The following is an 11,981-nucleotide window of genomic DNA, read 5'->3' on the forward strand; positions in this document are numbered from 1 at the left end:
GAAAACTACAAATACAAATAAAAAACAAATAATCAATAACATCACATGAAAACAAAACTCAACTGATTCATTGAACATAGTTCTCGTATTTAAAGGAGAACCATTTCATCACATCAGTTATTCTTTCCAGACCTTACTTGTTAGAGATAACCTTCAATATGTGTAGAAAAAAAGTGGGCTTTATACAAGTACCTGAATGTAAACATCAAAGATACGCCTCCCAAGGCTACTGTAGGTTTTGTCATTAGTAAACATGCTCTCCGCAAAATGAAGGTTTGCTGTGGTAGTTCCCGTTTATCAAACAAAATCCATAATAAGTCAATGAAAGTGGGGAACGGCGTGCATCCATGTATAACTGGGAATTCGACCCTGAGATGCTTGAGTTGTTTGGCCAGATGCATCCATGTCATCATCCAAGAAGTTGCCACTGCTGCTAAATCCCCAGTTTGTCCTACTTGTGGTAGTTCCTGTTTATCAAACAAAATCCATAATAAGTCAATGAAAGTGGGGAACGATGTGCATCCATGTATAACTGGGAATTCGACCCTGAGATGCTTGAGCTGTTTGACCAGATGCATCCATGTCATCATCCAAGAAGTCGCCACTGTTGCTAAATCCCTAGTTCGTCCTACTTGTGAAGAAATTTGAAGCTCCCCCAGAAGTTCCATCATTTTCGTAAATAGTTCCTTTATCATCAACTACTTGACTTCCACCATAGTAAATGTAGACAGACGAATACACTGAGACAGAAGCATGGCACATGTTCTCGATAATTACATCGAAATGAAAAGATAAAAATAAGGGAAATAAGTAAGAGCAACAACACAAATACCCATTCAGAATGAATAATTTTGACACATGCAAACTAATAATTGTCGCAGACTCAGAAACTCCATCAGAATGTCAAATTACTGCATGCATTGACTTGGCTATAACATGCACTTTAGTTGAGCATAGACTCGCACGTATAAGGAATACACTCAAAGTTACCCCCTCATCCGTGAACATTGAAACATAAGTTGAAATGATAAAAAAAACGCTCAAAAATCAGGCAATGGAACGCCAAATCTGAAGAAAATGATGTCTCTCTATTACCCAGGAACACAACCCGGTAAGGTGAAAGCATAAGAAAAAAGAAAGTTATAGTATAATCAGGCAACGAAATTATTTGCCGGCATCATATTTTAAAATAGAAGCAGGCCTCGCTTTGATTTTCGGCAATGATATACGATGGACTGATTCCTGAGCATCCACTGCCGGTGACCTATATCCAGTCGACGTGGAATACTAGGAGAAGAGAGATCTATAAACACTATCTGAAAATTCTTTATTTCTTCGATTTTGTGTACATTTGTGGTTTTGATCTGAATGCAGCTGTGGTGGACAAGAGAAACAAATAGTTGTTGCTAAATTTGTTTTAGAAAAAAACATGTACATTTTTTTATATTAACTAGTAAATGACACGTGTGTTGCACGTGGTTTATGATTTTTCATAATATTAATATATAATATCTATCTCAATAATATAATATTACAAAATTATATTGGAAAAAAATTAATAAAAAAATATAAATACTAAAACTTATTCCAAGTACTTTATAGTTAATTAATAACTAATATCAATCTAAATGATATTTTTAATGATTTGTAAAATTAATTTCAAGTCCATAGCGAGCCAACTCGTGGAAAGATGATGCACCCAAAACCATATTTCTCGGTGATTTTAGTAGGTTTTTTTCCAATATTGATCACTATTAGAATCAATATTTGCCATTATTGATCACTATCTTGGTGATATTTGCCAATATTGATCACTATTAGAACCAATATTTCTAAATATTTCTTCCTTTCTTTATATGAACAAAACTATCCTTTGCACTTGTAAATTTATAAGGATAATTTTGTCAATGAAGACTGACAATGAAGACTTTTAATATTTATAGTCTTTACAATTAACGACTTGAGCTATGGTAAAATCATTAATTAATCATTATCGATAACTATTAACAACATTAATTATTAACAACATCGAGAGGGTTTAATTCCTACTCCGAAATGCACAATTCTATCTTTTATGTTTCATTTGCATATTTTCTATTAATTACTCTTCAGGTAGAATTGCTTTGATATTTGCAAATATTGATCACTATTAGGACCAATTTCATTTTGAAAAAAGTTAATAAAAAAATATGAACACAAAATTTATTCTACGGTACTTTATAGTTTATTAATAATTAATATAAATCTAAATGATATTTTTTAATGTAGATTCATGAAAATATTAATTTATTTTTCTTTATCTTAAGTCCCAGACTTCTCGTTCTTAAAGTTTTCACACGTGTTATTTTTTCGTTGTTACTTAATTTAAATATCGTCGCAATATTAACTACTCTTTCAACATTTTTTTTTCCTTGCATATTTTTTCGTAAATTATATGCATCAAAAGTAATTTTTGATATGACTATTCTTTTAATATCCTTTTACAATATTACTTTTGTTATTCTCTTTGACCCATAGCTAGAATATATAAACAGATCCCACTATATCGCGTGGAGTGATATTTTCATTTGTATGTTATTAGAATTTACATCCAAATAAATAAATTAAAGTAAATCAATTTACATTATTTTATATGTAATTCACACCTACAAGCTATAATATTCATTTATATATTCTCCCATTTTTTTTTAATGTTTTGAGGTTTGTCAAATTCAGTTTGAATTTTTGTAAATAATATTTGAAATCGAAACAGTACCAGGCTATTAAAATATTGAAAAAATATTTAACACCTCCCATATTTTATACTAATCTCTTGATACTCACTTTATTATACAGTTTTCAGTTTCAGATGACTATTCACTATCACAACCACCTCAAAAAATATGTACATTCAACATCAAGATCATCTTAATAGATCGAAATTTTCAAGAAAATATGTTGCACGTTTTTGGAAACAATCTATTAGGAACAATTGCTTGGACGGCCATCCTCACAGAACTCTGGCCAATTTTTCTTCAACCTGGAGTTTGTTGTCACATTTACTGGAACAAATATTGTGACCTCTTCAGACATAATAATAATAAAAATAAAAATAAAAATAAAAATAAAAATAAAAATAAAAATAAAAATAAAAATAAAAATAAAGCAATTAGTAAGAAAATAGATTATGCCTCCCAACGAAAAAAACCAAACGATATATAAATATATTTAAGAAATACACATCCAATATTTTAACTTACAAGAATATTTATGAAGGAACTTAATTATGTTAGGATTATGTTGCATTATTAAATTTCTTCAAATAATAGGCAAATAATTGTTTTTTTCATAAATAGGTAGATAAATACAATTCTAGAATAACTACCCAACAAATAATAAAGTGCCAATAAACATTCACGTAACGTATTTAATTGAGAATTTACTTATATATATATATATATATATATATATATATATATATATATATATATATATATATATATATATATATATATATATATATATCCATGCACGAGACCAAATTAGACTAAATATTTGAAGATCTTTCTCTTCCCGGTGTAATAGTTAGAGCGTGGAAAGAGACTTAAAGCTCTAAGTAACCAATAACAAAAAGTACAACCAACACAAAGAAACTTAAAGCCACCATATATTCTACGAAAGTTTTGTCAAATAAAAAGAGCTAAAAGTTGGTTTTCAATTTACGATACTTCATTTTGCATCATAAAACCTTCAATGTCATTCTTTTTCGGCCATTTAACTCTTTACCACCAAATTAATAATAAAACATCAAATATAACAACAGGGTAAACTGCATAAAACCCCCTTGTGTTATGTAAAATCCGCTCCAAACATCTATGTGTTAATTTTATTGCATAGAATTCTCCTTTGTTTTATTTTATCTTACATGAAATCCCTCATTCCGTTAACAATTAACACCATTAACTATTAGGGTATTTCATGCAATTTATTCATAACACGAGGGGGTTTGGTGCATTTTTTTCATCAACATATGGGGGACGTATGCAAAATATTTTATTTATTTAAAATTTGAATTTTTTTTTTTTAAATTTAGTCTAATGGTAATGATGAAAATTCTAGCAAGTTTTGTTTGCTTTTTTTATTTATGTTTTATTTTTTTCATTTTACTTTTTCCAATTCAAATTTAACAATTTTAGAACTTTTTCTTCATTTGAATTTCATTTCTTTTAAAAAACAATTGCATCAAAATTGAAACTAATAATTTTTTTTGAAATTTCCAATTTTGAATAAAGAAATTATTTTATCAATGTATTTAGAAAAATATTATATTTATAATATCAAAGTGTTTATATATTTATATAATTTAGGTTACATGTATTATATGTCAATGAATATAAATTTTACGAAAATTTGAATTTAGTTTGATATAAATATTTAGATCAATAATTTTGAAAATTCGAATTTCAAAGATTGAATAAACGTGTTTGACTTAGTTTCAAAAAATAATTCAACTTTAAAATAAATAAATAAATTTTACATAAGTTTCACTTTTATTGTAAATAACATGCACCAAACCCCCTTGTGTTATGAAAAACATGCATTGAATTCCTCAAAAATATTTAACGGTGTTAATTGTTAAAGGAATGGGGGATTTCATGCAAGATAAAATAAAACATAGGGAGATCCCACGCAATAAAATTAACACAGAGAGATTTGGTGCATTTTTTCCATAACACATGGAGTATTTTGCAGTTTACCCTATAACAACATAACACAAAGTATATTAAAATCTACCGTTAAGGCATCCATATTACATGTTCAACATCAATTGCCATTATATATTATGGTGGATATTTATGTATTCAAATCATTTGCAAAACATCATATTTGCTTTTAAAACATTAGAAATATAAAAGGAAACGATTAATTAGAAGAGATAAAAAGTTACATGTACCAATAGTAGTGGATGAGCATGTGATTCTTTGAGAACTTTAATCAATATTGAAGAAGGCAAATAAAAAGAAGGGATAGAATATTAGAAGTATATCTAATGAGTTTTCTTGGTTTGTTTTATTTTTTGACATTTCCAAAGACAATCAGATAGAATGTTCATGTATTCCTATTAACTAATGAGTGGTTAATGATATTTATTGTCATTAACTGTGTTAGAAATAAGTCATTATATGTTAAATAACATAAAAAAATTGAGTTTTGCAGTTACGAAGCCTTGGAAGTAAAGTGAGGGAATACAAATAGTTGCAAAGAAATAACTTGGCAAACAAATAACTTGAATATAATTATAAAAAGACATTGATAATGTTGGAGGAAAGGTAGACATTACAAACAAAATGTGCCATTCTCTCTGAATGAGAGGTTTTATTCTCTCTGAATGAGAGGTCACCAAGTTTGAATTATCCTCTGTTCACAAATCCCCATCCCCAGGAAACTCGATTGTGCGCATATAACTAATGGGACTTTTAGTCGTTTGAGTTTTTCTGCTAGGGTTTCGTGGCTGCTAGGGTTTTATCGTGTTTACTCGGTTTTGTTATTTTCTCTTTATTTTTGCCCTATTTTTTCGAGTTTCTTTTATTGCCTCAGCAGATCTATTTTCTTTATCTAGTTATCTAACCCGCCTCTCCTTTTCCTTAGATCTATTCTCTGGTTGGCATCTATTGGAATTTCTAAAGCTCAGTTGTCTGCCCCTTATCTATCTCACGGCATTATGGAAGGATTGGCTGAAATAATGACGTCGAAATTCTCTCTCACGCACGAGGAGGAGGACGGAATAACTGTTGTCCCAGCCATGAATTCACAAGGGACGGGATCTGCGACGATTCATCGTTTGGTGGGAAGGGTGGTTTCGGATAAGATATACTCGGCGAATTCTCTCAAGGGTAATGTTATGCGACTCCTCCAACCTGTCAGAGGGTGTGAAATTCAAGTAATAGATTCTAATAAGTTTGTGATCGAATTTCGTCATAAGTTGGATTGTGCCAATGCTCTTGAAGGCTGTCCATGGCTCCTGGACAAAAATGCTCTCATCTTTCAACAGTTGGGTGAAGAAGAAGACCCAATGAACGTAGAGGTAGCCTCGATGCCTATTATTATCAGACTGCACCAACTCCCCATCGGGCAGCGGACAACTTTGGTGGCATCTATGATAGGCAACCGCATAGGAAAGTTTGTGGATATGGCGAGGGGACATCAACCGAGGTACTCTCAGTATCTGCGTATCAAGGTGCTGATCGATATCCATAAAAGCTTAAATCGAGGTCTCTTTCTTCACAATGCGGATGGATCGAAGATGTGGATATCGTTTACCTATGAACGGCTACCGAATTTCTGTTACCTATGTGGGATCGTCGGCCATGGCGAGCGTCGTTGTCCATTCCGTTATGCGGATGATTACGTGGACCCTGGGGATAACTTCCAATATGGACCATGGCTGAGGGTCTCGCAATTTGCGGAGGAGAAGGAGGTCCGACTCCCTCTCCAGGAACTTAACATAACTAGCCGTGGAAAGAAGACAGTTGGGGAGAAGAGTGTCCAACGAGGGATGGATATTTTCAACTTCTCGGCTCAAAAGGAGAATAACTATAATCCTCAGGTGACAGAATCTTCTCTTTTCACCACTGAGATATATATGCAGGATCAAGAGGGGGTTTTATTAGATAACAGGAAAAAGCACATTGTGCCCTCGACAAATAAGAAGAAAAGAGGTGCTCACTTAGATGTGTCGGAGTCTAGTGGGACTGGAAAGCGGCAACAACTGACTCTTCGAGATGAAATCATATCAACGGCGGAGACTGCAGGGCAGTCCCGCCGATCACCATGAGTTGTCTATTCTGGAATTGTCAAGGGCTCGGGGTCCCCTTGACAATTCACACTATCGGAGGTTTACTCCGAAAACATGACCCCGACCTGGTGTTTCTATCAGAGACGCTAGCAACATCAGTACTAATCGAGCGTCTTAAGAGAAGGTGGAATTGTCATGGTATTTCGGTTGACAAAGTGGGTAGAAGTGGTGGATTGGCACTTTTATGGAAGAAGGATATCACAGTAGACCTCTTGAGTTTTTCGAGGAACCATATTGATGTTTCTGTGGAATGTCGGTGTTCCGGCCGCCGATGGAGGTTGACGGGTTTCTACGGTATTGCTGATCACAGATATAGGAATCAATCGTGGGCATTAATTCGTCATCTTTATAACCAGAGTACCCTCCCATGGCTTGTGGGAGGGGATTTTAATGAAGTCTTGACTAATGATGAGAAGGAAGGGGGGAATGTAAGGATGCCCGGCTTAATAGATGACTTTCGGCAAACCTTGGTGGACTGTAATTTACTTGATTTGGGATTTGTCGGATTCCCTTACACATGGTCCAACAACCGCGCCTTCCCCGAAACGGTTCGATGTCGTCTGGATAGGTGTTGCAGCACAAACAACTGGCGGGATATTTACCCGACAGCCCAGGTGCAACACCTCGATCCTATTGGATCTGATCATCACCCCATATTACTTACCTTGCGTCCAGATCACAGTAATCACATTGGGGTGGGCAAACGACCGTTTCGCTTTGAGGCACTATGGATCAATAGGGAAGAATGTGAGACCATTATCCAAGGGCTATGGGAAGCAGAGGCAAACCCCAATCCAGCGGAGGCTTTCCTATCTCGGGTGCATGGCTGTAGGGTGGCGTTGGTTCATTGGAACCGGACTTCTGTTCGGGAGAGGAAGAATCGTATAGAACTGCTTAGAAACAAACTCAGAGATTTTATTATTGGACCTCAAACGGTAGAAGTAATTGCCAAAATTCATACAGTAAGAACGGAACTAGAGAAAATTTACGAAGAGGAGGACATGTACTGGAAACAACGTAGTAGAGTTCAATGGATGCAAGATGGCGATCGAAACACTAGTTTCTTCAACGCGAAGGCAACGGCTAGGAAAAAAACCAACACGGTAGTTCGGCTCAAGGATAACCTAGGCAATTGGAAAGAGGGTCCGGAAATGAAGAGCGTGATTTCAAACTATTTTGATTCTATTATTCAGACAACCTTTCCGAGTGCAAATGAGATAGATGAGGTGGCGAGTCATATTGAGCGGAGGATCTCCGAAGCTGACCGTCAGAGCTTAGATTTACCATTCACTCCAGCTGAGGTATCTCGGGCCATCTCTCAGATGGCCCCGCTTAAATCACCGGGTCCCGACGGTTTGCCGGTGCTTTTCTACAAAAAGTATCGGCATATCGTTGGTGATTCAATTATTTCTTGTGTTCTCAATTTTCTTAATCACCAAGTTCTCCCTCATCCTATTAACTCAACCTTCCTTGTCCTTATCCCGAAAATTAAGAACCCTGAGAAAGTTTCTGATTTTAGACCTATAAGCCTTTGTAATGTGGTTTATAAAATCGGCTAAAAAATGATTGCTAATCGACTTAAACCCCTCCTAAATGATCTGATTTCCCCTACCCAATCCGCTTTTGTGCCAAAACGTTTAATCACTGATAATGTCTTAGTGGCCTTTGAAATTAATCACTATATTAGATTAAACTCTAGTAAGCGGAAAAATTACATGGCTATTAAGTTAGATATTAGTAAAGCGTATGACCGGGTGGAATGGGGTTTCTTGGAAAGTGTTCTACGAAAATTTGGCATTGGAGATCGTTTTGTGAATTTAATTATGCTTTGTGTGAAATCTGTCTCATTCTCCTTTTTATTAAATGGTTCGCAGTTTGGAGCTCTTGTGCCGACGAGAGGACTACGTCAAGGAGATCCATTGTCCCCGTATCTATTTATCTTATGTACGGAGGCACTCACAGCCATGCTCCATAAGGCCGTACACGAGGGTCGACTACATGGTGTCAAAATAGCTCAATCAGCTCCCACCATTTCCCACTTATGCTTTGCGGATGATACGCTTCTTTTCTGTGAGGCAACAACTGAAGACGCAACGACGGTGAGGGATATTCTGACTCGCTATGCGAGAGCGTCGGGACAAGAAATTAATCTTGAAAAGTCGACAATGAAGTTTTGCCCTTCGACGACGGCGGAGAGGAAGACCCAACTTCATGATATTCTTGGTTTTCCCATAGTTGACCACCATGATCGGTACCTCGGACTTCCAACCACTCTGGGACGAGCAAGAGCAACAGTCTTCTCTTTCCTTAAGGATCGAATCTGGAACAAAATTAAGGGGTGGGGGGAACGACAACTTTCAAGGGCCGGAAAGGAGGTTCTTATAAAATCAGTTCTGCAGGCGGTCCCCTCATATGTGATGAGTTGTTTTCAGGTTCCACATGGGCTTTTGCGTGATCTCGAATCGGCAATACGACGTTACTGGTGGAGTAGTGGCAAACACCGTTATGTGCCATGGATTTCTTGGTCGCGGTTGTGTCAGTCAAAAGAGACGGGGGGTATGGGCTTTCGAGAACTTGCGAGTTTTAATTTGGCGCTCCTTGCGAAACAAGTATGGCGGCTCCTCACTCAACCAGACACGTTATTCTCCACTCTCTTCCGAGCTAAATACTTCCCACACGGCAACATCTTCACAGCCGACTTAGGACTCCGACCGTCGGTGACGTGGCGCAGTATTCGGGCAGCCATACCCTATGTGGAGAAGGGAATAAGAATTCGAGTTGGAAATGGTTTGAATACGGCAATTTGGGGTGATCGTTGGCTAACAGATGACGGTAACCGCCGTATTTTGACACGCAGATCGATGACCTCTGTCTTTCCTGATAAGGTGGCTGACCTAATCGACCCAGACACAGGTACATGGAATATGGAAGTATTGAAGCACGTGTTTTGGCCGATTGATTGCGACCGGATCCTAGCTTGTCCTCTGGGCGGACCTCAAACACAAGATCGTATAGTTTGGCACCATTCTGCAAAAGGTAATTTCACCGTTAAATCTTGTTATCATCTAATTCTTTCCTCGTGTACTCAGCAACATAACTCGGGCGATCAAGAGCCTGTTGGGGGCAGTGGAACGTCTGGTCATAAATGGACGAAAATCTGGCAGCTTCCGATCCCACCTAAGATGAAGGTTTTTATATGGCGTGCCTGCTCTGAGTCACTACCCACGGGGGTGGAACTATTTCGGCGTAAGATTACTCAGTCACCATTTTGTTTCGGTTGCAAAGAGAAGATCGAGACCACTATTCATGCACTAAAGGAATGCAATCAGGTGAAGGATATTTGGTTGAGTGCGCCGTTCAATTGTCCGGTGGGAGAGGCATTTGGTTCGGTTTGGGCATGGTTTGAGGATCTACAATCTATATTGAGCCCGGAAAAGTTCATTCAAGCAATGGTGGTAATATGGAAAATTTGGGACAATAGGAATTGTCTTTTGCATGGTGAGAAGGTGACGTCAGCTCATGATATCACTAATTGGAGCACCACCTACCGAGACGCTTTCACACAGGCACGACAATTGTACACCATGGACAAGCATCAACCTCATCCCACCACTTGGAGCCGACCACCAAATGGAGTTATCAAGATCAATTTTGACGCCGTTTTTCCAGCTGGGGAACAATTCTATGGTATCTCAATGGTAGCTCGAGATGATAGTGGCACATGCTTGGGATGGCTGGTTCGTCGGATTGAGGGTCGACCTGCGATCGTGGTGGGAGAAGCCATTGCTGCACTTCAAGCCATGCGGATGGCGGCGAGCAAAGGGTGGAATGCGGTTAGCTTTGAAGGGGACAATATTGGGGTTATGACAGCTTTACAGGATAAGGATACACTATCTTCCTTGATTGGTGCAATTATTGAAGAATGTCTTAGTTTAATTCGCTCTTTTGAGACTTGTAGTTTTCATTTCGTTAAACGCTCTGGCAATGAACTAGCTCATGCCCTTGTTTCGACTCTATGTCATAGTGGTGGTGACGGTTCTGCCCTCCCATCCTCTCTTGCCAATTTGGCTTAATAATATTCTGTTTTGTCGAAAAAAACTTGAATATAATTATTTATTTTAAATCAGATGGTATAGTTATTTAGGTAATTAAGCAATATTACGAAATTCCCCTTCAAATAAACCTAATTGAAGGGGCATATTTGTAAGCACAAAAAAGGGAAGAAACCTCACCCAAGATTCACCCTTTTATAGATAGTATAGATTATTACAATGTCTTGTAAAAAGTTTCAAGTTCATGTTTTCACTCTGACATTTTTCGGATTGAAGATCTGTTTGCTCGTTGCGTTTTGTTTTCCGTTCGAGTTTGCGCTTTTGGCCGAGAGTTCAAATATGCATGTTTCGATCCTCAAAATTGTGGTTTCGGTCAGTTCTTTTTGGCCGATCGAAAGCTTAACCGAAGAGTGTCTTATCAGATGCGATGAGTTCCGATCCCCGAACTATGATTCGACACCTCCAACTAATTATTCACAAATAACTACCCTAATCGTTTCTACGAATTAAACTCGTTAACTATAATCAGTTCAACCCAATTAAGGCTATATTTGGTAGAATAAAGCGTTGGACACTGAATGTTGAATGTATATCTGAATGATTAAGAACAATATCTAAATATTGAATACTTAATGTTTAAGTTTGTTTGATAACTAAAAGCATTTTTACATCTGAATAATATAATTACTATATTAGCCCTTGGAATTGCTATAACAAATGATTTTATCTACTAATTAAGTATCAATAATATAATATCTAAATATTTTTTTTACTATGACCTTTTAATTGTTAAATAATGTACTTTTAATTAAAAAAAATGCGGCTTAGGTGATTCGTGTTCTATGTATTTGACATACACATATAAGACTATTATTATTTCAAAAAATTGAACCATAGGAAAGAAAAATAAGAATTTCAATTCACTTTAAATAACTATAGGTAGAACTTACATGCTCACATCCAAAACATACACAAATTAAATACGTGAATAATCAAACTTAATATTATTTTAGCTTATATGACACTACAAGATAAGAAAAACTACCTTAAATGTGAGAATTTTAAAACTAATTAAAAACCCCACTACATATAAT

The 11,981-nt window shown here is 36.3% G+C and overlaps 2 protein-coding genes across 2 annotated transcripts; both read left to right on the forward strand.

Moving 5' to 3' along the window:
• The first annotated feature begins 5,722 nt into the window (after positions 1-5,722).
• On the forward strand, positions 5,723-6,765 carry LOC148765761 (uncharacterized). Its single transcript, XM_088812331.1, has 2 exons — positions 5,723-6,586; positions 6,727-6,765. The coding sequence occupies exons 1-2, from the start codon at positions 5,723-5,725 to the stop codon at positions 6,763-6,765; spliced, it is 903 nt and encodes a 300-aa protein (XP_088668457.1).
• An 18-nt stretch (positions 6,766-6,783) lies between these two features.
• Positions 6,784-10,908, forward strand: LOC148765762 (uncharacterized). Its single transcript, XM_088812332.1, has 2 exons — positions 6,784-8,136; positions 8,710-10,908. The coding sequence occupies exons 1-2, from the start codon at positions 6,811-6,813 to the stop codon at positions 10,906-10,908; spliced, it is 3,525 nt and encodes a 1,174-aa protein (XP_088668458.1). The 5' UTR covers positions 6,784-6,810.
• Positions 10,909-11,981: the final 1,073 nt, after the last annotated feature.

Source organism: Erythranthe guttata, chromosome 13 (genome assembly GCF_056151865.1).
Source record: "Erythranthe guttata isolate IM_541 chromosome 13, IM_541, whole genome shotgun sequence".
NCBI lineage: Eukaryota > Viridiplantae > Streptophyta > Magnoliopsida > Lamiales > Phrymaceae > Erythranthe > Erythranthe guttata.

Excerpts from the sequence above, each read along its gene's own strand:
- LOC148765761 (XM_088812331.1), top strand. The coding sequence starts at position 5,723 with ATGACGTCGAAATTCTCTCTCACGCACGAGGAGGAGGACGGAATAACT. Across the intron at positions 6,587-6,726 it reads AGAATAACTATAATCCTCAG|TGGGACTGGAAAGCGGCAAC; the intron begins GTGACAGAATCT and ends GTCGGAGTCTAG.
- LOC148765762 (XM_088812332.1), top strand. The coding sequence starts at position 6,811 with ATGAGTTGTCTATTCTGGAATTGTCAAGGGCTCGGGGTCCCCTTGACA. Across the intron at positions 8,137-8,709 it reads TACCATTCACTCCAGCTGAG|TTTGGAGCTCTTGTGCCGAC; the intron begins GTATCTCGGGCC and ends AATGGTTCGCAG.